Source organism: Phocoena phocoena, chromosome 16 (genome assembly GCF_963924675.1).
Source record: "Phocoena phocoena chromosome 16, mPhoPho1.1, whole genome shotgun sequence".
Classification (NCBI taxonomy): domain Eukaryota; kingdom Metazoa; phylum Chordata; class Mammalia; order Artiodactyla; family Phocoenidae; genus Phocoena; species Phocoena phocoena.
In genome coordinates this window covers 76,099,196-76,127,128 of record NC_089234.1, presented here as the reverse complement: position 1 = coordinate 76,127,128, position 27,933 = coordinate 76,099,196, and the positions used below count along the sequence as shown (strand labels likewise).

Here is a 27,933-nt window from a genome sequence, read left to right as displayed (position 1 = left end):
CTCTTTTTAAATAATGCATATTCTGGTGGTTATACCAAATCCATTAGGACTTTTTTCTTAATGATGGCTGTCCTCAGCAATACTCTGTTTTCTTTCTTTCTAACTTTCATTCATAATTTCCCCAAATTTACCTATTAATTGCTTAGATACCTAGTTTTACAAATTTAGATTAGATGGTTTGGAACCTTGTTATATGATTATATTTTAATGGTTGATGAGACTGTTATATTTGGTTCAACTCACAGTGAGGACGATTAACACTGCATTTTCTTGCATTTCTTTCTGATGTGTTTTCTCTTTCTTTTTTTCAATTTTAGATTGTGTTGCCTCCCCACCTGGAGAGGATAAGAGAAAAGCTGGCAGAGAATATCCATGAACTCTGGGTTATGAATAAAATTGAACTTGGCTGGCAGTATGGTCCGGTACATAATTTTGTAAATTATTTTTAGATTCTGTTAATACATCTTTCTGAAAACATAACTTCTTCTCACTCATCCTGCTACGTGGTGACATGAGTCGATCCGATTGATTTTTTTTCCCCTACACTTGAGTTTTTGGGCATTTTTTCTTTATGAGAGGGAATGACATTAGTGGCGGGTTCATTGAAGGATGGCTTAGTTGCCTAGACAGTTGAAAAGTTATGTCTTCAGGCTGAAAGTTACATTGTTAAATCAAGGTTAACGTATACAGACAATAGGCATTGATTTCTAAGGAACTCAGGAAGAAAACTGAAATTAAAAGTGAAAACTGAAAATGGAAAGAAGTCAGTTTACTCTCCTCCTCCGATGTTTCACTTCTTTTAGTCCCCATTGTACGTAGCAGTGTAAGTCCTCTTGGCAAAGATTCAAGTTGGTTTCGTAAGTGGAAGAGAGGCTGAGAAATAATGACTGCATGCATTTCCAAATGATTGTTTTTCAGAGAACTTAGTTTACAGTTTATCAATAAAATTTAGATGAAATAAAACCAAAACAACTTCCCGTGTAATCCCAGCGTAGCATATGTTTTTTAGCAGGACTGTGGCAACACTTTCATTTTTATGATATCAATAGCCTAAGTATCCCAAAGGTTGTAACACTTTCTTATATTTGACTGAATATAGAAATGAGTGTATTCAGCCAGTCATACTTATTACATTGAGCTTTGAATAATGATATTTATTATTAGTATTAGTGATAATACCATATGATACTTTATACTAATTAGTATGTTTGTTTATTTAGAGCTTTGCCTTTTTACATATACTCCCGATTACAAGTAATAGGTTAATTTTCCTAACAGCACACTGGGCTGTGTGTTATTATTTCAGTTTGACCAGTGATGTCACAGCTGGGGATTCTCATAGAGCTGTCAAATGCCCTGACAGCTAGTTAGTAGCTGTGCTAAGACTAGGATGTATGTCCTCTAGCTTCTAGTCCAGAATTGTTTTTCACTATTAAGACTTACAGAAGCATGATCAGAAATGGGATCCTTTCATTAACTGAGTAATGGTTAGACAGTTGTCAAATCAGCAAGCACTTACAAAGTTACCTTGTTAAGTATATAGTTTTGTGCTATAGTCATGGACTTTTAAAAATAGAGGAAATGAGTAAATGCTAGAGAAGATATTTACCATCAGTCAAAGTCAGTAAAAGGAGAGATACCATGAAGGTATACCTAGTCAATTACCAGAGGAGTTACTGACAGAATTTACCACAAGATTCAAGATGAGGCAGAGATTTGAGTTACGGACAAAATTTGGAGAAAGATAATTACAGGCTAGGATTTAAAAACATCTCATAACAACTCCGCTCCAAAAAGAAAAAAAAAAAAAAAAAAAACCCGTACAGTAACAGGAACTGTTTAACAGGTCACTTATGCTCAAGAAAGATGATTTCTATCGCAAGCTTCTAAAGGTTGCCTAAATGATTACGTTCTACAGTGAACTTACTTATGTTTCTTCTTTTAAAAAAAGAGGAAATATAAGGTCTCACTATTATCTATTTTTGCAGTTAAATCCGGTTTATTTCAATACCATACCTTCTAATGCTGCTAGTCTGTAGATGCTGAAAGAGAATACGGTGCCTCTGAGCCATCCTGGTTGCTGCCAGTTATCCTTCACCTGGTCCTGGTTGGTTAAAGCAACCTTGGGCTTTATGTTTATTGGGCCTCCAGGGTGGAGATTAAGCACTTAGTCTGTTGCTGTAGCGCTGGCACCTGGCACCTTTCCTGGGAAAAGGAACATACTCAAATACTTGCTGGTAGAACGAAACGGTTGTTTTCTTAGGGCTCATTCTGGGCAGGCACAGCTCCAGGTATCATGTCAGAGGGTCAGCAATTTGGGAGAGTCTCAAACTGACACATGAGGAGATTTCACATTGTTCTACTGTGTAATAATTGACCTTGTGTCCTGCTTCTTTTACAAGGGCTTTCCTAAAACTCCTTTCAGATAAGTGGCCACCATCCCTGACTTTATCATCTCTGTTAGTCTAGACTTAGGTACATCCCTGTTGTTGAGACTAATTCCATAAATTCTTTGACATTTTAAATGAAGTGTTCAACTGTGTTTTACTTTAGAGCAGTTTGAACTGTTGAATAAGTTGGGGGTTTTTGTTTGTTTTTACTTTTTGGAAAGAACTTAGTTTCTTTAAATGTCTTTGCATGTGTTTCACAGGAGCATCATGTAAGAGCTCTATTTTATGGAATAACATCAGGCCTGTCCATTCAGGCATTCGTGCGTCCCTTTTGCCTAGTATTCGCCTGATGTGCTTGGTACTGGGGTCACCAAATTGAAAAGACCTTGTTTTAGTCAGTTTGCCTTTTTTAAGAGCTTCTGGTTTAGCTGAGTGATAGATACACAAAAAATTACAAGCTAAGTACTGTAATGGAGATGCTAACTGTGAGGGAGGAATATTTACAGCTTTTCTGGTGAAATCAGGGAGGGCTTCCAGGAGGTGGTAAATATTTGCTCTGCTGTTTTTGTGGAAGAGCAGTGAGCCTGGAGGCAGGAAAAGGGGTCAGGGAGAGGACTCAGGTGGCCCAGGTGAGAGGTTGTGAGTTTCCCAACTGTGTGCCGGCAGTGGGGCTGGAGAGACATGACTGCAGATGTTTTGAAGTTCCACTATGGGATGTGGATAAGAGAGGGAAGGAAATCTGGGTAGATTTCTGGTTTTAGCTTGGACACCCGAGAGGATGATGGGGTCAGTTACTCTCTGGCGTAGAGAATAGAGGGGAAGTGGAAATTACACGAACACAGATTAAATTATCTCCGGAATTGGGCATGTTCATTTTTACCTTCATGTTTAGAATTTAGTGTTACATTTTGTAACTCTAGATTTCATTTCCAAAGTTACACACTTGAATAAGTAAATAAACTATATGCTTTTGTGTAAGTCCTGTTCATTTGCAATGATCACTGGAAAGAAAGGAATAACTATCTTGTTTTTAACTTGGCGACTCCTGAAAACTTAAAAAAAAATTCTTACTCGTGTTTACCTACATTTTATGTGGCATTTATAAAGCCTGGTAATTATTACCATGGAGTAATTTGTTCCCTGACAGCATATGGCTGTGATCATGGTGTCACCACGGCAGTAATGCCTGTGTAATTTAGGTCTCTAAGAAGATAAAAACCTAATTACTAATGCAAGGGTACAGAACATCTTTCTCATTAATTCATCCCTAAAATCTTGAATTTAGTTTATTCTGATTGCTAATCCACGTTTTCAAGGATTAATATGAAAAATGGCTGTGGGATGTTAACTGACTTCGGTAAAGCACTGGAGTGATTTGTGAGAGCAGAAGTAGCTTACATGGGGTGGAATGAACAGCTGGAACCACCTCCAAGAGTTTGTGTCAATCAGTCATGATGTTAATTGATGTCTCTAATCTGTTTGGCTCTAAACACGTAAAACTTCCTGCACATCAAAACTAAGTGATTACTACACCTTCTTACCTAGAATTCATTTCAGTTTACAAAATATTTGTTCCGTGCCTGCCGTGTACCTGGCATGTTCTAGGTGTTGGGAACACATTGTCAAAAAGCAGAAGAGATCAAATTCCTGTTCCTTTGGTTATACATTCTAGTTGCAGGGAGATAGACAGTAATGCAATAAATAAAGACCTAGTCTGTTCGCAGGTGGTATCTGTTACGGGAAAATGAAAGTAGGGTGGGTGGGCAGATTGGCATATTAGGAAGGCGGACAGAATGAGCCTCATTGAGGAAGTAAGATTGAAGGAAATGCTGGAAGTTGCTGGGAGAGTGGGCATGGGGGATTCAGGGTAGAGCAGGCATGGACACTGGGGCCAGGAACAGTGCCAAATGGAAGACATCAGGAAGCCCAGACAATGCCAGGCTTGACCACTGACCTCGAATATTAGCCGTGCCTGGGAGATGACAGAGGCAGCTTAGCTGGGGTGATGGTCTGGGTTTCCCTCCTTGCTTCCCCCTTCGCTTTCCTTCATGCAATTAGATTACCATTGCTAGTATCTGACCTTAGAAACTATTATATGTCGATATCCTGTTCTGTTTCAGGTTAGAGATGACAATAAGAGACAGCACCCGTGTCTGGTGGAGTTCTGCAAGCTGCCTGAACAGGAACGCAATTACAACTTACAGATGTCGCTTGAGACCCTGAAGTGAGTGTCTTAAATTTCCTATCTTCCTATCTGTATTACACGAAAGAAACCAAATGTTGATATCATGCTTTCATTCATTTTAATTCCGGTTAGAAATTTCCATAATGCATTGGTAGATTGGATCAATATTTGTTTGGAACAGACTTTGAGCATATTAACTTTATGTCTTTGTGCTCTATGTAAGTATCTCCCAAAGAGTATTCTACAGATGTTTATGGGTATTTCGGAATACAAGGATTTTGGCATTGGATGCAGTGCTCCTCAGAATGTCAGTCATAAATTGTTACCAGTGTGTGACTAGGTAGATGAAGGTTTGAACAAGTGTTTAGAAATTTTTATACCAATTTAAGATATTGCATTGAGCTTTGAATAATGGCATTTATTATTAGTGTTAGTGGTAATACCATATGATGCTTTATACTAATTAGTATGTTTATTTATTTAGAGCTTTGCCTTTTCACATACACTCTCACTTACAGGTATTGGGTGAATCTTCCTAGCAGCACACTGGGCTGTGAGTGTTATTATTTCAGGTTTACCAGTGATGTCACAGCCGGGGATTCTCATAGAGCTGTCAAATGTCCTGACAGCTAGTTAGTAGCTGTGCTGGGACTGGGATCCAGCTTCTCTAGCTTCTAGTCTAGAACAGTTTTTCACTGTAAGGCTTGGTGATGCGTGATCAGAAGATAGGGTCCTTTCATTAACTCAGTGATGGTTAGACAACTGTCAAATCAGCCAAGTACTTAGGAAGTACCTTATTAAGTATATAGTTTTGCACTTTTCCATCCTGGATGGCCTCGAAGAACTGGATTTGTTCCAATAGGTCACTTATCTCAAAACCTGCTTATATTAGGAATAAACCAATACTTTTGTCCTTTCTCTGTTTTGTTTCAGTTTTGTTAAGTGTAAAGAGCTAGTTCTATTGAAGTTATTTTACCAAAGACCCAGAACATAAAACTTAGACACTGTTTCAGATTCTAGGATTTGGGTCCAGGTATATATCTTCAAAGATCTGGTAGTGATTTTCCTTATGAAAATTAACAAATTGGGCCTAGAATGAGTTTAGGTTCTACTAGTAACTTAAAAGGAAAAGGAGTATATACAAATCGAGTGAATTGAGAAACCACTACAGGTAAAAAATGACCAAGCTTGCCTGTAATAAGGAATGCAGAACACATCACTGTGACCACCTCTTCAGGGTCTCCTGTCTTCCTTTGTGGTCTTGATGTGAAGCTTGTACATTTAGCTTGCTAACTCACGTCAGCCCATTATTTGCCCATCTTTTACAACAAAATGTTTTTATTGAAAGTTCACGGCCTAAGATATTTTAGTTAAATTTGCAGTACATTCCCTATAATTTTAGCAATTGACAGCTAAGCTAGCTAGGCAAATCCTGGGAAGCCTGGAATGTAGAGATCTCCATACCAGTCTCCCTGGTATGTTGAGCCTTTGACTGCTACACATAACCTAATCTCATTCCTAACAGCTACTGGGGCTGGTTTGATTAATCATCAGACTGCACGTACCATGGTGCTGTTGCCTATGGAGAATGCTAATAACCCTTTTCATATTTGTTAATATTTGTATGGTTTTATGATGAACTAATTTCACTTGTTTCTTTAAAATTTAAATTAGGGGGAAAAGAGCTCCTATTTCTCCAAAATTCACACTATGCCCAATTCCAGTAGTTAAAGAAAGTACAGTACTTTATGTATTTCCCTTATTCACTTGGTTAGTTGATAGGCACTAGAGCAGAGTGGGTAAGAACACAGAGCCTAGATGGTTGGATGGTCTAGATTTAAGGACTTGCTCCTACCAAGGGAATCTTAGGTTCTCTGAACCTTAGACTTTTTAACATCAGTTTAAAATGGGGATCATAGTGTATCTACTTTATGGAATTGTAGTGGGGACTAAATGATACAATACTGATAAAGCCTCTAGCACCGTAATGCCTAACAGAAGAAGCACTCCATAAAGTTCAGTTTAAAAAAAAAAAAGACTGTGGGTGGGATTAGCAACTTTACTCATTTAAATTCTCAGGAGTGCCAAGTGACAAATAAGCAAACGATTATTTCAGAATATTCCTTATTTTGGATGTTGGGTGATTTCGTGTGAATGTGAATTTTTGTTGCTCTTTCTGTGATTTTTTTTTATCACGTAAATTGTTGAAAAAGACAGCTTACTTCCAATTTGAATGATCATCTGTGTGCTGTACAGCACTGCAGAAATTCTGACACCCTCTTCCAGAACAGCGCTGTACCACCCTAGCCTAAGCTACCATTTTTTTAAGTTGAAGTCTAGTTGATTTACAATGTTGTGTTAGTTTCAGGTGTACAGCACAGTGATTCAGTTACGCATATATATATGTATATGCATATATATATATGTATATGTATGTATATTCTTTTTCAGATTCTTTCCCATTATAGTTTATTACAAGATATTGAATATAGTTCCCTGGGCTATAGAGTAGGTCCTTGTTGGTTATCTATTTTATATATAGTAATATGTGTAAATCCCAACCGCCTAATTTATCCCTCCCCTCCCTTTCCCCTTTGGTAACCGTAAGTTTGTTTTGTATGTCTGTGGGTCTGTTTCTGTTCTGTAAATAAGTTCATTTGTGTCTTTCTTTTTTTTTTAGACTTCACATATAAGTCAAATGCTATGATATTTGTCTTCCTCTGTCTGGCTTACTTCACTTAGTATGATAATCTCTAGGTCCATCCATGTTGCTGCAAATGGCACTATTTCATTCTTTTTTATGGCTGAGTAATATTACATTGTGTATATGTACCACATCTTCTTTATCCATTCATCTATTGAGGGACATTGAGGTTGCTTCCATGTCTTTAGCCTAAGCTACCATTATTCCCCACCTGAAACTATAAAACTGTCCTGACAGATCCAGTTGAAATATTAAGCTAGCTCTTCTCTTACCCATTCTGTACTCTGATCTTTTTCAAATATTTAGTGTCATTTCTCCCTATTTGAATTCTTCTAATGGCTTCCCATTGCTCTTAAGATAAAGGCAGTACCTTAATTTGCCCAGTGGTCCTGCAAGGTCTTGCTTCCCTTCTTACCACCATCATCACGTAGGAGATGCTCTTCTTTTTCCTTGCTTGCCATCACACTAGACTTTGTTTTGCACACCTGTTTGCACGTTCCTTTCCCCTTCTTTACGTCCACTTCCTGGAATGCTCCCCTCCATGCCCTGTTCTCATCCTTTACATCTTGGGTCGCTTCTTCGGGAAACATTTGCTGAGCTCCTTGATTCAATAAAGCCCCCTTTCATAGGCACTCAGCCTGCTTGTATCTCTCAGCATAGAAACCGTCCAGCTATGTATAATCACAGGACGGCCTCTCCACTCCACCAGACCTAAGTTTCTTGAGGGCAGGCATCTGATTTTGATTTTATTCACCATCTTTTGAACTTTACACAGAGCTCAGTAAGTGTTTCTCGAATGAATGAACCAACGAATAAGCAATAAAGCTCAGTCTCTAGCCAGGCTTTTGTATACCAAATGGTAATCACAGACAGGGTGCCTCCTGTTCTCTCTGTGGCTTTGTGCCAGTCTGTTTCCTCTTCTTGTCGGTGGTCATATACTCGAAGTGCTAAATTGCAGCACTGAACCAATTATTGCCACTTAATCTTGTAGCAAATATGTGCTGAATGCATATGCAGGTTACTGTGGGAAGCACAGGAATCAGATGGAGAGCCCACCTCCAGCTCGTCCTTTTCCACTTCCCATACTCTGTTCCTCTCTGCTAACCTCTGCACAAGCTCCACAGCTCACGCTGCTCTCTCCCCACCCTCTGCAGACTTTAAAACCATTTTAAATGGGTGAGTTGAACGGTGTTAAGTCAAATAAAATGGTTTTAATGAAGATAATATAAAGACCAAAGAGTTCTTACTCAGAGAACTTGGTGTGGTTGATAGCATTGAATAGATTTTTTAAATGATCTGTTGTTCTCATTTAAAAGTCTCTTTGGGTTAGACGTAGAGTTCTTAGATATGATGCCCAAAATGAGATCCATAAAAGAAAACAAAATCAATACACTGGATCTCATTGAAAGTAAAACCTTTTGTAATACAAAAGAAACCACATAGGAGATGGAGACTCAGGCCACAGATTGGGAGAAAATATTTATAAATCATGTAAGTTTACATTTATAGGGTTTGTAGTAAATCATACAAGTCCTGATAAAGAACTTGTACACAGAATATATAGGTAACTCTTACAACTCTGTAATAAGAATACATACGGCCCAATTAAAAAACAGGCAAAACGCTTGAGTATATATTTTAATAAAGAAGATATGTGAGTGGCTGATAAGCACACGAAAAGATGCTCAACATCATTAGTCATTAGGAAAATGCAAACGAAGTCACAATGAGATACTACCGCACACATGCTGGAATAGCCATAATCAAAATGACAGATACACTCAGTGTTGGTGCAGATACAGAAAAAAAACTGAAATCTACATGTATTACTGATGGGAATGTAAAATGGCCCTGCCACTTGGTGGTTTCTTAAAACGTTAAACATAAATTTATGATACAACCTAGCAATTCTACTCCTACGTACCTACCCAAGAGAAATGAAAGCCTATGTTGACACAAAGACATGTTCATAGAAGCATTATACATAACATCCCCAAACTGGAAAAACTGCGAACATCCATCAGCCGATGAATGGATAAACAAAATGTAGTAGAGCCATACAATGCAATACTATTTAACGATAAAAGGAAATAAACTACTAATGTGCATTACAGCACAGATCAACCTAAAGAACGTAAGTCAAAGAAGCCTGACATGAAAGAGTCAATACTGTATGATTCTATTTAGATGAAATGTCCAGAAAAGACCATTCTTCTTTTTTTTTTTTTGCGGTACGCGGGCCTCTCACTATTGTGGCCTCTCCCGTGGCGGAGCGCAGGCTCAGCGGCCATGGCTCACGGGCCCAGCTGCTCCGCGGCATGTGGGATCCTCCCAGACCGGGGCACGAACCCGCATCCCCTGCATCGGCAGGCGGACTCTCAACCACTGCGCCACCAGAGAAGCCCAGAAAAGGCAATTCTTTAGAGACAGAAAGCACATTTATGATTGCTCGAGGGTGGGGATGATCAGTGACTGCAGACAGGCATGGAGAACCTGATGGGGTGATGGAAATATTCTAAAACTGGATTGTAGCGATGGTCATACAGTGCTAGCCATTATCGTCACTTAATGTATTAGGCAGGGTTCTCCATACGTTATAATCAGATGGCTTGGTAGGCACGCACTCAGAAGTTTAACTACCTGGATTTAAGATAAATCCCAATGTTACTGTCACCCTTGAGTTCCCCTTAGAGCTGGCTTTGGGATCCTACTTGACCCTTTCATAGCCCTGTACGTATGTCACTGCATGCAAGACACTGTGTTATAGTTAATTTTTGTCTTGGTCCTCACCGGCCTGTAGCCTTATCCCCAGAACTTAGCACAGGACCTGGCTTTCAAGAGATACTTACTGAATAGATAAATGAATGCAGGATGATGGCAGGAAACTGCCTGTTCCTTGGACAGTGTTTGAATAAGCATAGCCTGTGTTTGTTCTGTGAGTCAATTTTTGATTCTTCTGTTGCCAGTCAGTCTCATCTGAAGCGGCACATTCTTTAGATAATTTCATAGCTTCAGTTAGCTCTTGCTCTATCCATATTTTTGCAGTTTCACACTCCAAAGGTAATTTCACGGGCTCATCTCAATTTTGCCATATATAACCTAAAATTTAACTTGGTAACAGTGTGTGTGTGTGTGTGTGTGTGTGTGTGTGTATCTATATCTGTCTCCATATTGTCATTTTTTAAATGTGATGGAGGGTAAGTATAGATGGATTTTAGATACTTGCTACCTTCCTTTTGCAACTGACCCACCTTAGAAATTCTGTCATCCACAAAGTTTATGCAGTTGCATCTTATTCTGTTGAGATAGGTGGAACCACTCATTGTCATGAATAGTAAAGGGTGTTGTTCTACCTAAGTCTGGGGACTTATACGGTTGAGTTCTAAATGTGAATGGTGAGGATCTTTCTTGGGAAAATCAGCAAAAGCTTATTCATTAAAGGGAGTAAAAAAATACAGTGTATCTAAACACTGGATAAACTGTTTCTGGCCAATTGGAACCCCCATGTGTCATGTGAGAGGGAGAATTTTCTAGACTAGGAAGTCCAGAAAAGGATTTAAAAACATATGGGGACTTCAGTGTATCATAAAAGTAGCATTTCAAGTAAGTGGTGAAAATGGATTATTCAGTAAATATTTTGTGCAGATCTGGGTATCCATCTGGGAAATAAAGTTAAATCTCTACCTTAAGACATATAGCCTTCCCTCCTCCACCCCTTCCCCGTCAAAAAAGTAAGGACGGTTACTTCAAGTGATTTAACAATTGGGAAATCTCTTAAGTATCACATAAAACTCAGAAGCCATTTTTGAAAGATAGAAAATTTCAGTTATATAAAAACAAGTTTAAAGCTCTGCCTAGAAAGAACAGCATAAAGAAAGTAAAAAGACAAATAACAAACTGGAGAAAATATTTGTAACTCATATCTCATATATTTGAAGGGCTTCTGAACTGCCACAACGAAACCCAAATCTAACAGAAAAGTGAACAAGGAATGTTTTCACAGAAAAAAGGAAATACAGATATCGCCAAAGCATACGAAAAAGGTGCTCAAGGGCACGTATATGAAGAAAAATGCCAATTAAAACTGTAAATGAGACATCTCATTAGCATATTAATTGATAACTCTGTGTTGGGCCAGGTATGGGAAATAGGCAGTGTCATACCTTGCTGGTGGAAATATAAATGATTACCAGCTCTATAGACATTTGGCAATATTTGTCAAACTCTGAAATGTACCACCCCTGTGACCCAGTAATTGCATGTCTAGGAATTTATCCTACAGATGAAGGATATAGTACATGTATTTAAATGTATAAGGTTATTCATTGCAGCATTGTTTGTAATAACAAAAGATAGTGAACAGAGAATTGGGTAAGACATTATGACACACTCAGTGAATGGGACACTTCAGACCTATTGAAAAATAAACCAGCTTTATATGAAGGACAGTAAGTCAAAGTCATATATCAAAGTTATATTGTAAAGTCAAGATAGCAAATTGTGGAGAACTCTTACACATAACCAATGCGTAAGAGGAAAGCAGAAACAACAACGACACACACACACAGCTGCTTTAGAATATGCATAGATTGTAGCAGGACATTCAGGAATTCGTAGCAATCAGTGCCTTTAGGGAAAGAAACAGGAATAGAAGGAAGGGATTTTAGAGAGACTTACTTTTCAATATGTTCCTTTTTGTGTTTGAATTGAAACATTTAATTTTCAAATGTCCTACTCATTACTCAACAGTAAATAATTTACGACTAAGTAAGCTTTCCTTTTGCTTTAAAACAAAATACTTCTCTCTGCATTCGAGGTGGACTGCTGCTGTTACGTTGGCTTGTTCTGGACATAGGGAAGGAATTGTTGCAGCTTATGTCTGGTTTTCTTTTCCAGGACTTTGTCGGCATTAGGATGTCATGTGGGTATATCAGATGAACACACCGAAGAAAAGGTGAAAAAAATGAAGCTGCCGAAGAAGTAAGTTGAATGTCTAAGCGATGTGAAATAGTCTGTGCCTTACTTTAGTGTTACTGCACCCAAAAAACTCTTGATGGAATCCTAGATACCTTGCTTACACGTAAGCTATAAAATTCAGATTCAAAATTTAAGCTTGCTGTATTACACTAGAGGCTGCATCAAGGCCATGGTGGGGTGAGAGTCCATCACAGTGCCCAGAGGGGAAACAAGCTCACAAAATATTTGGTGGTGTGTTACGAGTGTGTTATTTTTGTTTTGTGTATGTGCGTGTGAACACGCATGCCCACGTCCTAACTGATTGGATATGGTTTCCCACTTTCCACCAGAAGATGTATAATTTTATTTATTTTTACAAAGAAAGTGTATTTTAGGAGTAGTTATGCAGTCAGTGTTATCATTTCCACTTTAAGATGAGAAAACTGAGGCACTAGATGCTCTCGGAGTTATTTTGCCTGCTATGCTACAATCTCTGTGACCTTGTTTAACTTCTTAAAACTTCAGCTTTCTCATCTGCTAACAGGTATTAATACGGGAAGTTTTAGGGATGAAATGAGTATAAGTGCTTAATAAATGATAACTGTTACACATTATTACTTTTTCTTTATTTAGTTTAGTTTAAGTATTCAAGCCACTCTTCCGAGGCCTGCATGTTGTAAATGGCAGGCCTGGACATGTGCTAAGTAATATCATGGAGATAAAAACAAAGTAGCCACTCCATAATTTCTATCAGTCACCCCCAGATAAACATAAAATTAAGGTAGAAACCATGTGCTTGCTATGCGAGTGCAAATTCTAGCAGGTCCTTTAGGCCACCGAACCTTTTTACTCAGGCCTTCCATTAAAAAATATGTATAACAGCATATCCTACAAGGTTATATATATAAAGTATAGGACTAGTTTTGAGGCTCAAAACTATATATGCATAAAACATGTACATATTTTTAGGGATATATGCTTATTTGATAAGACTATTTTTCTAAAGCAGTGGCATCATAATTCTGGATAGTAACTACCTTTGTTGGAGTATAGGCAGGGGTGTTGAAAGGGGAGGAGCACACAGATAAATACAAGGTGTTGGTAATGTTCTAATTTTTACCATGGTGGTGGGTTAATGGAGTTCATTTCATTAGAACGCTTTAAAGTATATTCTCTTGTGTGTATCCAAAAATAGTTATTTGTAAAAACAAAAATATGACAGGTATACACCCAAATATATCATTAATCTCAATAAATGGAAATCAGTGAAATTCTCCAGGTAAGATACAGTGATTGTCAGATTCGATTCAGAAAGATAACTCACGTTGTATACACCTCGCAAAAATAAAACCCAGCTAGAGGAGACACATCGAGAAATTCAGAACGTGAAAAGTTGAAAAAACATGAGAACGTGATGTTCCAAGTAATATTGTTCAAAAGGAAGCTGCAGTTTCCTTTCTGCCAGTTGCCTTATATAAGACAAAACAGCTCTGAAAGCAAAATTAAGGAAAGAAGGATACTGTATAAGGATCCAAAAAATAAGCATCATGCTAATACTGCTCAGGTATGCACCAAGTCAAATGGCTTCGAAAAATCAAGGAAGCAAAATATTAATACATTTTCCAAAATAAATAGACAAATGTAAAATCATAGTGATAATTCCTAACACAAGTCCCAGAAACTAATATGTGTAACAGATAAATTTTAATGAAGAATAATAACAATTTAACCCCCTATAAATTAAAAGCTTGACGTATATAGAACACTGAACACATGGAACATTTATAAAACTCAACATCCTTTACAGCATGAGGACATTGATATTGTAGATATCATATTTATTGAATCGGAGGAAATAACAGTAACAATCAAAAAATCATGTAAAGTCATGACATATTTAAAACTTTTAAAACATAGTTCTAAATAGCTTATAGATCAAACATATCATTGTGAAAATTTAAAGTATAAGAATGGCAAAGGCAAAGACTTCATATCAAAACGTAAGAGTTGCATATTTAAAGCAATAGTTGGAGAAAGCATGTTTTAGAAACCTAATAAGCAGGAAGAAAAATCTCTGAAAAGATTGATAAAAGAAAAAATAAATATTTCTTTTAGCAATTACAGGGATATTTTCAAGAGGGACCGCAAACTGTAAAAAATTTATTAATTAACAAATTAGTTTCTAAGTTGAATGATATTGGCAATTGTATATAATATTATCAAACCTGACCCACGAAGAAAGAAAATGTTAATAGAGCTACAGCTATTAAAGGAATTGGATTAATAGTTTAAAATACACACACACATCCCAAACCACTTTTCTGTTGATTTCCAGCAAATATTTAAGAATGGGTAATCTCAAATGAAAAAGAAGCAGCACTTTACAGCTTATTATCTGAGAATAAAATAAATAAAATAAATAAAGCCCAGATGAGGGTAGTGTGAGGAAGGGAAATTGTAATCCAGCTTCACTTATGGGCATAGATTTAAAAAAATGCTAAGTAAAATGTTAGCAAACTTAGCAGTATATTATGGCCCAGCTAAATTTATTCCAGTAATAAAAAGATGGGTTAACATTAGAAAATATATTTATTCACACTAGAGTGAAGGAGAAAATTCATATGATCCTACCAATATATTTAGTAATAAATATTTCATAAAATGTTTTACTTAGAAGCATATGAACTCTTAGCAAGCAATGATCTGAGAGAACCTTCTTAACCTGACAAAAGGCCAATAGCAACCAATAATCTATAAGGTAAAACCCCAAAGTTTTTCCTTTAGGATTCAGGAATAAGACATATAAACTACTGTTACCTGATGTATTCAATATAGCCAATGCAATGAGACAAGAAAATAATTATGAGTTTTGGAAAGGAAGAAAACATACTGTTGTCAATAGCAGGTAATGTTATTGCATTGAAAACTCAGGAGGATCTACAGTATTATTTGTTGACAATAAGCACAGCAATATTGCTAGATCAGTACCTTTAACATATCATTTAGAAGTGCAGAAAAAAAAAACGAAAGAAAGAAAAAAAAAAGAAATCCCTAAGGTAGATGAGAAATCTAACCAAAGAGGTGCGAGACCTCTGTAGACTAAATGTTAAAATTGGATTTAAAGTCTTTAAAGACTGTCTAAATAAATAGAGATAGATCATGATCATGGATGGTACAACAAATATATCAGTTCTCCCCCAATTAATCTTAGAATCAATACTATTCCAGTCATTCCGCCAACAGAGGTTTTTAAGCAGCTTGCTAAGCTATTCTAAAATATATGTGGAATTTCAAAGGTTCAAGAATATCTAGAAGTCTTTTACAAAAGAAGATAAACTTGCTCTGCTAGATATCAAGACTTATGATAAAACTATGGTAATGAAGGAAGTGTTACAATGGTATTGGGATAGACAAATTGAGACAGAGTTCCCAAATATATACATGCATATATACAAATTTGACATATGCCAAAGGTCTTGTTATAGATAAGTGGAGAAATGAAAACTGTTCCACCAATGGTATTCATATAATTGACTAGCAAAATAGGAAAAAGTTAGGTCTCTACCTTATGCTATACACAAACATTTGCAGGTTAATTCAAGACCCAATTGCACAAAACAAAAATACTTTTTGAAGACAAGTGGAATATCTTAATGACCATGAGGTGGAGAAGGACTTTTTAAATCAGAAAAAAACACAAAAGAACGCTCACTTCATTTAAGTCTTTGCTTAAATATAAACTCCTCTGAGAGGTCTTCCTTAAGCATTCTATCTATAATGCTCTGATCATTTTCTTTAACCTGCTTTATTTTTTCACTTGCACTTCTACAGCTGTTATTATTTATTCGTTTAGCTTTTGGGTCACCTAAACTGAAATATACACTCAATAAGAGGCCGGGGCTTTGTTTACTGCAAGGCCCCCAGTTTCTAAAATACCTAGTATAGGAGTGATGTCTGTAACATGACAGCATAAGATGTTCCTCCTTTTCATCCGCCTTTTATAAATGAGTGAATTAGATACCCGTACATGAATAAGAGTCCCTTTGTGGGGTTTCTGCAATTTGCAGCTGTAGCTCTCAGGGACCCAGGAGGAATCTTGCTCACCAGTGTATCTGGTAGGAGATAGAGAACCTTCCTATAAGCTGCAGAACTAATGAAGCCAGTAAGGCTGCCTGGGCCCCTTTCCTGGCTGTGGGACCAGAATCTGGTGAGTGTGAATCAGGCAGGTACGCACCTGTGACAGACAACTTGCAGAAGTCCAGCCCTCCCAAAGAGAGATGCCAACACACCATTGGAGAAAAAAAGAACAAAGAAAACAAACGAAAAAAGAAACAGGAGTTTGGTCACAGCGAAGCAGTAGGAGAAACTTTTCCCAGCACCACCCCACCTCCAAGAAGGTGGTTATCAGGCTGATTTATGTGGCAGAGACATCTCTTCCTTGGAGAAAGAGGAGCATGAGAGCACCCTACTGTCTTGGCTGGGTGGGACTTGGCTGGAGAAACCCATTTCTCTCCACTGGCACCTGGAGTACTAAGGTGGGAGCTTGCAGCTAGGGGCTGGGAGGACTTTGAAATAGAAGTAGATAAGAATTTCAAATGGCCTTAAAGGGACTGCACTCAGCAGAAAGTCTACCCACATGCCTTTGGGAGTGCCACTCCTGGGATCTCCCTACCAGGACTGTGGGCACCCCTAACTCACCAAGTGCCAAACCCACACCTCCCTCCCACTCTGCTGCCAGCTCCCTGTGCACACTTCTGGTCAAGGAGAGTGAGCTCCAGTAGACAGACCATCTGGATGGGCAAGGGAGAAACCACAAGCTTGAGCTATAGCACCGCCTTCTGGAAAACAAAAGAGAGGCTTCTGATAGCCAGCCTGGTGAGTTATAAGAACCAGAAAAGACATGAAAGCTCAGTTAAGGTGCTTCCTGCTACTTCAAATGCAAAAAGCAGAAACACATGACTACAACCAATATGGAAAAGTCAAGGGAATATGGCATCACAAAAAGACGATGGTAATTCTCCAGCAGCTGAGCTCAATGGCGTGGAATATTGCGATCTAACTGATAAAGAATTCAAAATAGTATTAAGAAATTCAGCAAGCCACAGGAAAACTCAGAAAGGCAATTTAGTGAAATCAGAAATAAAATGAATGAATGGAAGGAGTACTCTAACAAAGAGAATGAAATTATAAAAAGAGCCAAACAGAAATACTGGAACTAAAGTATTCAACGAATGAGATGAGTGTAACACAGAACATGTGTAGCAGAGCAGACCATGTAGAAGAAAGAGTAAATGACTTGGAGGATAGGAATGTAGAAATAATACAATTAGCAGAGGACGTGAAACTAAGATTTAAAAGAGTGATGAAAGCCTGTAAGAGCTATCAGATTCTATCAGAAAAACAAATATCTGAATAATTGGGCTCCAGAAGGAGAGGAGAGGGAGAAGGGGGCAGGGACTTTGTTTAAAGAAATAATAGTTGAGAACTTCCCAGGCCTGGGGACAGACTTAGACGTACAACTCCATAAAGCTAGAAGAACACCCTATTATCCCAATGTAAAAAGACTTCCTCCAAGACACATTGTAATGAAACTGTCAAAAATCAGTGATAGGGCTTCTCTGGTGGCACAGTGGTTGGGAACTCCCCTGCCAATGCAGGGGACACGGGTTCGAGCCCTGGTCCGGGAAGATCCCACATGCCGCGGAGCAACTAAGCCTGGGCGCCACAACTACTGAGCCTTTGAGCCACAACTACTGGGCCTGCATGCCTAGAGCCCGTGCTCTGCAACAGGAGAGGCCACCGCCGTGAGAAGCCCACACACTGCAACGAAGAGCAGCCCCCACTTGACGCAACTAAAGAAAGCCCGTGTGCAGCAACGAAGACCCAGTGCAGCCTTAAATAAATAAATACATAGATAAATTAATTTTTAAAAATCAGTGATAAAGAAATTATCTTAAAGCACATCAGGGGAAAAAAGAAAGTAAGGCACAGAGGAACCCCATTAGGCTGTCAGCTGATTTCTCAGCAGAAACTCTACAGGCCAGGAGAGGGTAGAATGACATGTTCAAAGTGTTGAAAGATTAAAATTGCCAGCCAAGAATAGTGTATGCAACAAAGTTACCTTTCAGATAAGAAGGGGAAATAAAGGCTTTCCCAGACAAAAGCTGAGGGAGTTCACCGCCAGTAGACCTGCCTTGCAAGAAATGCTGAAAGGAGTTCTTCCAGCTGGAATGGAAAGATGCTGGTCAGCAACAGGACAACATGCGAAAGAATACAATGCACTGGAGATGGAGAAACACAGGCGGTTTGACCCAGAGAGTTGTAACTCCATGTTAGGGGGCTGTGTTACCCACTCAACTATAGTATAAAAGTTAAAGGCAAAGAGTAGTAAAAAGAACTAGAGCTGCTATAAATCATTAATGAATATACAACATAAAAAGAGGTCAGTTGTAACGTCAGTAATATCAGTTGTAATATCAATAATATAAGTAATATAAGATGGAGGAGTAAAAGATGGAGCCTTCATAGGCTTTCACAGATGAGTTGCGACAGCTGATAAGCCTAACGTGGATTGTTTTATCTGTACGATTTTTAATGTAATTTACAAGGTTACCACCAGACAAAAGTCTATATAGAATGGATTCACAAAGACAAAGAAAGGGAAAACAGAGCACACCAACATGGACAATAATCAGTTTACGGAAGTAGACATAGAAGGAGAAAGAAACAGTGGAAACACAAAGCAACCAGAGAGCCATTAATAAGATGGCATTTGTGTGCCCTTACGTGTCAATAATTACTCTAAATGTAAATGGATTGAATTCGCCGTTCGAAAGGTATGGAGTGGTTAGGTGGATAAAAACACAAGACCCAACTATATGCTTCCTACAAGAGACCCATTTCAGATTTAAGGATACGCGTACACTCAAACTGTAGTTAGAAAGATGTGCTACATTCCCTATTTGAAAATAGGCAATCTGAGTGTTCGGTGTTTTTTTTTTCCCCCCCCTGATAATACAGATCATTTCACTTAAAATCCTTAAAGACTTTAAAAAAATATGTGATTGATTGTAGCTCATTTCTCCCTTTCTCCCTCTTCCTCCTCTAAACAAACCAGCAGGCAGCTGAATGGTACAGCACATAACTGTCTGTCCTTAAATTCATAAACCTTCCCACACTTGTAAAATTAAGCTCTTGACCCACTGCAGAGTTTGATGAGCGGAGTGCGGTTGCTACAGGAATAAAGAAAAATGCAACTGAAAAAGAATCCAGTCCCAGAGCTTGTGGTTCCCAGTATCTCATATCCCTGAGTAGCTGAGATTTTTTTAAAATGTAAAGGTTTAAATGAAAATAAAATTCTTGTCTGAATGCCAATGCCTTTTATTCAGACTTTTTGTTAGCACTTCTCTGCTGTTAAACCAAAACATAGGTCAGGAACTGGTTGCTTGTATGTATCGCTGGGAAGCAAGAGGTAGTGTTGAATTGTGGAAGAGCATGTTCGAATCCTTTGAGAGGTATTTAAGACTAGTACGAAATTCCCTTGCTCGCGCACCACTTCCTTCCCCCTCATGCTGTGTAGCCACTGTAGTGATGGGAAGTGGTATCTCTCAAGCATATTGGGGCAGATAGAAGGTTAAGAATGATATTCTCAATGCTTACATGTATATGTAAATTTAAAATGGCTTTCGGAAATGAATGCTTAGAGGGATACCGAATGTGCAGACCCGTATTTATACTGTGCATATAGACACAAACACATGCACAAAATTCAGTGTATGTAAATATTTACCTAAATGAAAAATACTGTTACAAATGCAGCTGGATTTTTTCCTGTGAGGATGAACACTGTGATGTGAAGAAAAAAATATTTATATACGCTTTTTATGTGTAGCGAGTAAATTCCACAGACCACACATTTTAAAATGTGCTCATGTGTAATGTTCTTCATTTGCTCTCGTCGGACTTAATTTCATATTTAAACCCAATGGGCCTTGCAGCCAGAATGCAGCTTGATAGTGGAAACCTAATCCTTGTCTGTTCAGTACAAACTCCATTAAAATCACTGTTTTCTGTGTTTATTCTCACCTTTAAGTTTTGATTCAAAGGTCATCTTCTCCAAGCTGCCTTTCTCTACCTCTTTAAAATTGCACCCTATTTTAAATTGTACTTCCTCTCATGCTTCCTTTTCTACTTGGTTTTTCCTCACGACACTTATATCCTCTGACATACTATTATTTTATGTTTACTTTGTTTATTGCCTGATTCATCATCTAAACGTAATTTCTATAAAGATACAGATTGTTTGTCCATGTTATTCAGTGCTATTAGTTCCTAGAGCAGGGCCTGAAATATTTCGACTACAGAATGAATATTTGTTAAGTTTGAATTCAAGGTGTACCCCCGTCTTACTCCCAGGACTATACGTCTGTTTTGGACACTCACCTAATGGGGAGGGGACATTGGATCGTTGGGCATTCTCTTTTGAGTTTGCTGTCAGGGGCTGAATTATATCAAAGAAAACTAGAGCCAGACAGAAGTTAAAGCCATAAAGGCAAATTTTATTGCAGAACTGTTGCAATAGGGGAAGAGAGACCTCAGTATTCACATACAGCAAGAACAAGCGGGGATTTGTAGCTCAGGACCAGAGTGGGGGACAGTGGATGGAAAATTACTAAGAGGAAGCATTAAGGAAAAGGGGGATTCTGGTAAAACCAACTTGATAGGGTTCTTGCTGAAGGCAGACCAGAGTGATAGGATATCAAAGGTGGGGGATGAAGAGTGGGGTCAGAGGTCACAGGTGGGGGATTTCCATTAACCTGACCTAGCAGGATTCTTGCTAAAACTGGACTAAACGAAACAAGGACAGAGCCCAAGGTCAGAGGCCAGGTCAGAAAGAGGGCTCAGAGGAGCCTGACTCAAGTTTGGCCAAAGGGAAGTCTTCGTTAGTTGTCTTCGTTCGTCTCTGCTGGCATCCTGCGGATCTCGGGTGGCCTCGGCCTGCAGCGGCTCGAAGCAGGATTTTGATTCCTGGCCAGAGACTGAAGTCGGGCTGTGGCAGTGAGCGCTGAATCCTAACCACGAGACCAGCGATCAGTGACAAGGCCCCTGGCCCATCAGCTTTGTGGAAATGAATTCCCTCAAAGAGATGGAAAGTAGTGAAACAGGTAAAATGTTTATTAGGAGGAAAAAGGGTACGTATGAATAGACTCCCACGGGCAGATGCAGAGAAAGAGTCGTGCCCCCGTGGTAGGTTGAATCACTTATATGGGACATTTCTTCCGGGTTTCCTGTGGCCAATCACCTTGCTTTGCCTGGGTCTGAGTCTGTATTTGGTTCAACTCAGGGTCCTCCCCTGTGTGTGCGCGTGCGTCTCTTAGCCAACATGGATTCTAGCGAAGAGGCCTATGGGTATGTTGACATCACCTACCATGGGGTGGCGCGCCCTCCCTTTTTGACCTCCGAGGAGCCTTTCCGTGCATGTGTAGTTGAGAAGGCCTCCTTGGATTCGAGAATGAGGAAAATGTGGTCTCTCTACGTTTTTATCTGGGCAGGGCTCAGCTCCTCTTACTATCCTCCTTCTCTTGTCTTCATCTTGGAGTACCTGTCCACAGGGGACAGATTGCAGCTGCTGGCCTGGGGCCCATCTATCTCCTGCCTCATTATGGGATGCGTGTTTTCCTGACTGATCTTTGGACCACACGCTGGGACCCTCCCCATCTCTTTTTGAGTCCTCCAGGTCCTTGCTCTGCTTTTAGCTTCACTCATGCCTCTTTAAGAGGAGGCTGGAAACCTGGGAATGCTCTCTCTGGCAACTTGGGGACTGCAGTGTCTTGGTGGAGGGAGGAGGGAAGGTTGCCTGACAGCCTACACTTGGTTTGTTGCCAAACCTGTTCTCCTGAAACTGCTGCACAAGGGTTGAGGTGTGGGAGATTCTGGAACCTGGCCATCCTCCTGGGTCCAATCTGGTAAGCAAGACAGAAGTTCCCCTCAGCTCTGGATCTGTCTGGTCTCCATCTGGGCAGGGGGATGGAGAGCCCTGGCTTCCCTCCAGCTCTCCTCTCCTCCAGGCTCTGGAACATTCAGGCTGTCTGGGGCTGGACAGACTGGACTCTTTATCTGGTCTCCTTTTATGTTCCGACACATCAGGGCCTTGCGCTTTTGGTATCCATAAGTAGAGCTTTTAATATCAGAAGGCCTTTCTCTAAAGACTGTTGTCTCTGCAGTGAATTTTCAAAGCCTATTTTAAAAATCCAAAAGCCAAGAATGGCTTTTTTTTGGTCTCTCTTGAAATGATCCTCTCTTGGTTTTGTTTCAAACAGGCTGTGAGGTACAGGAAGGCCTTGGGTTAAAAAAGGAATTAGTGGTGGGGGACACACAGGGCATATCATCATATTACACATTTATTTCAAAACAAAACGAAGAAATGTAGTAGAAGAAATAGATCCCTGCCCTTTTCCCTTCTAATTTCCACACTGAAATTATTCTCCTGTATTTGTTTTCTGGAGAAGGGTTTTTGAATATTCTCTATGTCCTTTCTGTGAGAATGTCAGTGCAGTATTCATTTTTGATAGATGTGCTTCCAGCAAAACTTGTTCTTAATATCTCTGGTGTGCAGTCATCTGAGATTTTCCCCATTTGTTCCAAGGTACTTGAAGCGCTGATTTGGTTTTGAAATTTACAGCTAACATCCACTGAACTTGGACATAATCTTTTCATGTTTACCGTGCATCTTTCACAACGTAATGACTTCCAAGCTTCATTTAACCTGATTCATACTAAACAAGTAAGCTTGAGAGGTGGGAGAGGCTGGAAAAAAAGAAAAGGCTTGTTCCTTAGTGTTTTTGGTATTCTGCCACATTTTTGTTGCACCACTTTAATTGGCCCTTAAGTGATATTCTACTGAACACTTTTTTCAAAGGCTCATTTAGAATTCCTGCTTAGAAAAAAATGTGGGTCAGGTGGGAATGAAGCACAAAACTGAACTGCTGCTTCACATGGCAGTTCCTCAGTAGGGCTAAGTATTACCAATTTTTTGTTTACATCTTTGGTAATTTGATGCAAATGAAAATGGCAGTTTGCCAGGAGGGTTTTCTTTTTTTCAGGCAAAGACGTATTTAAAAATAAATTATACTGTAAGAAAACTGACGCCCAGAGAGTTTATGTAATTTGTTAATCTCACTTTAAAAATATTATTGCATTATTGGGCTTCCCTGGTGTCGCAGTGGTTGAGAGTCCGCCTGCCGATGCAGGGGACACGGGTTTGTGCACCGGTCCGGGAGGATCCCACATGCCGCGGAGCGGCTGGGCCCGTGAGCCATGGCCGCTGAGCCTGCGCGTCCGGAGCCTGTGCTCCACAACGGGAGGGGCCACAGCAGTGAGAGGCCCACGTACCGCAAAAAAAAAAAAAAAAAAAAAATTATTACATTATATACTACATCAAAATAAAACTAAGAGCTAATAACTACAAAAGAACTTTGATGTTTTGGAAATGAATGTATTGAATGTGTTTGTTTAATACCATATATATTCCTCATAACCTAAATTTACAAAATGATTGTTAGCACTGCAACTTTGCATATTAAAGTTAGGGAAGTAAAAAACTACACCTACTAGGCAAATAGATGGCAGAAGAAAGAGATCTATTAACTGATTCTGGCAGAATTTTCCCAGAAAGCTTGAGAAGGTAGACTGTAATACAGAGATGTCTTTAATCTGAGCTATATATATTTTGTATTAATATAATTACTAATGACATACCTTTTCCCTATTATTTGGCCTACAGAATTCTACTTCCCAAGAATTGTTGTAGCAGTCTTTCCTTTCTTTCTTTTAAATCTCTGGAAGTCAACCTGAAGCTTTACTTGGAACCATTCAGCTTCCAAGATTCACATCAGTCACATTTTATTCAAAAGCTTTGTTCTTTGTTCGTTTTCAATCACAAAAAGGAAATAGTTTATATTAGTAGTTAGTTGATCTTTATGTACCTAATTAACTTGTATTAATAAGATGAAATGGACATTATTTGCCGAAGTACTTCTATGCGCTTTCTAAAAATCTCATTTTGGTATAATGATTTGATACTTTGTCATGTCTCACATAAAGAAAAATGGTCTTGTAAGTCCTCATTGATGCCACTGGTTAAAGCATTCATGAAGTCATCATTTTTATCAACCTACTGAGGTCAAAGTCTATTAATTTCAAAGATATTTGTATTTTTACTATAGAAGATGAGGTGAAACAGTGTGGAAATAAGGTTCAGGTGAAATGGGAATTAGTGACTTTAATTTGGATGGGACTATTGACCATTTAAAAGAACCACTTGAAATGCTTTCTTGCACAGGGCTATGAAGAAAAGCAAGTAAAATGAATCGTAGTCTACATCTGAAAATGAGTATGAACTAATTATTGTGTTATTTCAAATCAACAGATGCAAATGTGTCTCCGTAGGTTTTCCTTGTGATCACAAATTGAAGCAACATTAGTAGATGTTCTGTATAGGAAGAGGAAAATTTAGAAAATAAAGAGAAATGCTTATGCCAATATTATCATATATACATATACTCTATATATATACTATAGACATAGTAGAATGTGTAGTCCTACTGTAGATTAGTAAAACTTATCTATAATTTTTTATAGAAAATACCCCTCAAAAATTCCTCCCCATGCCATGTAAGACATGGCTGGCAAGTCTACCATGATCTTTCCTCTTTTAGAGGGCATATATCCCTCACTGAGGTAGCATAGGCTCTAGTCAACTATTCATAGATTAGCTTCCGAACTTGACCGTATGTGTATCCTCTGCGACAGGTAGGAGGAATTAGGACCACTGGAAAATGAGAGAAAAAAGAGAATTGTGTACTGTTATGCTACCATGTGCTGGGTTATTGTGGGGAAAGTCAAGAGGAGGGTGAGAAATAGAGGTGGGAAGATGGGAGAGTACAAAAGACCAAGTTGTTGTTTTTTTTTCCCCAATTGAAGTGTAGTTGATTTACAATGTCCTGCCAATCTCTGCTGTACAGCAAAGTGACTCAGTTATACACATATATACATTCTTTTTTTGTATTTTTTTCCATTATGGTTTATCACAGGATATTGCGTGTAGTTCTCTGTGCTGTACAGTAGGACCTTGTTTATCTATTCTGTATATAATCGTTTACATCTATTAACCAAAAACTCCCAACTCCCTCTCCCTACCCCCCTCCCCCTTGGCAACCACGGTCTGTTCTCTGTGTCCACGATTCTGTTTCTGTTTTCGTAGATAGGTTCATTTGTGCCATATTTTAGATTCCACGTATAAGTGATATCATACGGTATTTGTCTTTCTCTTTCTGACTTACTTCAATTAGTATGATAATCTCTAGTTGCATCCATGTTGCTACAGATGGCATTATTTCATTTTTTATGGCTGAGTAGTATTCCATTGTATATATGTACCACATCTTCTTTATCCATTCATCTGTTGAGGGACACTTAGGTTGTCTCCATGTTTTGGCTATTGTGAACAGTGCTGCTATGAACATAGGGGTGCATGTATCTTTTTGAATTACAGTTTTGTCCTGGTATATGCCTGGAGTGGGATTGCTGGATCATATGGTAATTCTGTTTTTAGTTTTCTGAGGAACCTCCATACTGTTTTCCATAGTGAGTGTACCAATTTATATTCCCACCAACAATATATAGGAGGGTTCCCTTTTCTCCACATTTTCTCCAACATTTGTTATTTGTAGACTTTTTAATGATGGCCATTCTGACTGGTATGAGGTGTTACCTCATTGTAGTTTTGATTTGCATTTCTCTAATACTTAATGATGTTGAGCATCTTTTCATTTGCTTACTGGCCAGCTGTATGCAAAAGACCAAATTCTTTATCATTACCTCCAACCCTGCTTCTAGCAAATAATGTTAAACTTGGAAATTAGACGATGCTGGCTTGATCACCTCTTGGTGCATTTGAAATGCATTGAGAGCTCTTCTTGAAGAAATTATTTTCCGAGTGAGAACTTGTATATAGGCTGTGCTTACAGTTGACAGATTTGTCCATTTAAACATCAAAATTCTATAAACTACAGTGACTTGTGTGAGTGATTACAGAAATCCCATGTGGCTTCTTTATAGAAAAACAAAGAAAAAATATTGTTAATTACCCAAACATACAGAGTTCTGATTTAAAACAGAACAAAATTTCATGTCAATAAATTTAGCTCATGGATGTAAATGAAGTGACATAAGGTGGTAATTAGCCATAATTTTTGCACTTGCCAGGCCAACCTGATCTATTTAAACCAAACAAAATATTCTCTAAAACTTTTGCCTGTAGATAAATCATTTATAAAATAGAAGATGCCTTATAATGAAGTAGGAGTATTTAAGGTAAAGTCAACTTTATTCAACCTTAAATTGTTTATTGCTGTCGTACATGGATTCATTTAACAAATTTTTATTGACTATCTACCACGTATCAGGCACTATTCTAGTTCTTGGAAATAGCTAGGAGCAAAGCAGTTCAACTCCTTGCTGTTAAGGAGCTTACCTTGTAATCAGGCTAGCCATAGCCCAGAATAATTAGAAGAAGAAAGAGTATGTATAGTTTCTTAAAGACCATTTTCTCATGCTCTGATAATTTCTTAAACTTAGCTTAATTATCTGGTGAATTTTCTTTACCTTGTTTGCACCAAAGGAGAATCTTTGAGATGAAGATGGATATCTCTTTATATTCATTCTGTAAATAAAGTTAATTCTTTCAAAAACTGTAGACTGAAAGGCTGCTCTCTGCCAGGTACTCTTTTAAGTATAAGGACAATTAGAAAAATGGATCAGAAGCAGATCCCGACCTCAAAGCATAGTTGATTGTAGGGGACACAACAATGACAGAGAATGAAAGAGAAGCAACTGTACAGCAGACTTTGTGCCAGTCTCTCTAGTTAACTAGATGAGACAGCTGTGTGTGTGTGTGTGTGTGTGTGTGTGTGTGTGTGTGTGTGTGTTTGTAGCAGAGCAGTCCTATTGCCCTAATATATGTCGGTTGAAAACCTTTTATTTTCAATTTTATATTTCTCCCAAAAGGTTAAAACTTACACTTGTTTTAATACTTTTCCTCTCCGGCTCAGAGTGTGGAAATAGTCTCTGGTATGAGTTCCCTAAAATCCAGGCCTTAATCATATTTTAGATGATTATATGGCTGGTATTTCCTAGTGTCTATCTTATCATGAGGCTTCCTAAATTATGTAACTAGGAACAGCAGTAGGGAAATAATGTATAAATGCATTAAAATTCCCCGGTAGAATAATGAATAGCTAGTATCTGAAAGCATATGCAGATTTATGAGATAAATATTACTTTAATATAACACGTAAATGTTGAAGAAAAATGAGGGCTTAACAGGAAGAGAAATTTATCAGATGTTTTAATTACCGATACTTTGATTTATCCTGTAAAAAAAGCATCAGCTGTTTGGAACACAAACAAAGATAAGTCCTTCTCAACTTTGAGAGACAGGTGTTGCCTCATTTCTGTTTTATTGGTGTGAAAATGAAAACATAAAGATCGTGTGGCCTTTGCACCTGATGAGTTTTTAGCTTAAGTGAAAGGGGTTCAGGCTTGCTGAACACATTACTACTGGTCATCACTGTGGTTTATGGAACAGTAAGAATTAGGAACAATTGGAATTAACAGGCTATTATAGGGATTTTTCAACC

At 38.4% G+C, this 27,933-nt stretch overlaps 1 protein-coding gene across 1 annotated transcript in view; it reads left to right on the top strand.

Annotated features, from left to right (window-relative positions):
* Window positions 1-27,933, top strand: part of RYR2 (ryanodine receptor 2) — a 515,056-nt gene that overhangs the window by 199,182 nt on the left and 287,941 nt on the right. Inside the window, exons 23-25 of the mRNA XM_065893933.1 lie at window positions 318-422; window positions 4,511-4,614; window positions 12,176-12,259. Of these exons, the coding sequence (XP_065750005.1) occupies window positions 318-422; window positions 4,511-4,614; window positions 12,176-12,259 (293 nt within the window). The remainder of the gene's footprint in view (window positions 1-317; window positions 423-4,510; window positions 4,615-12,175; window positions 12,260-27,933) is intronic.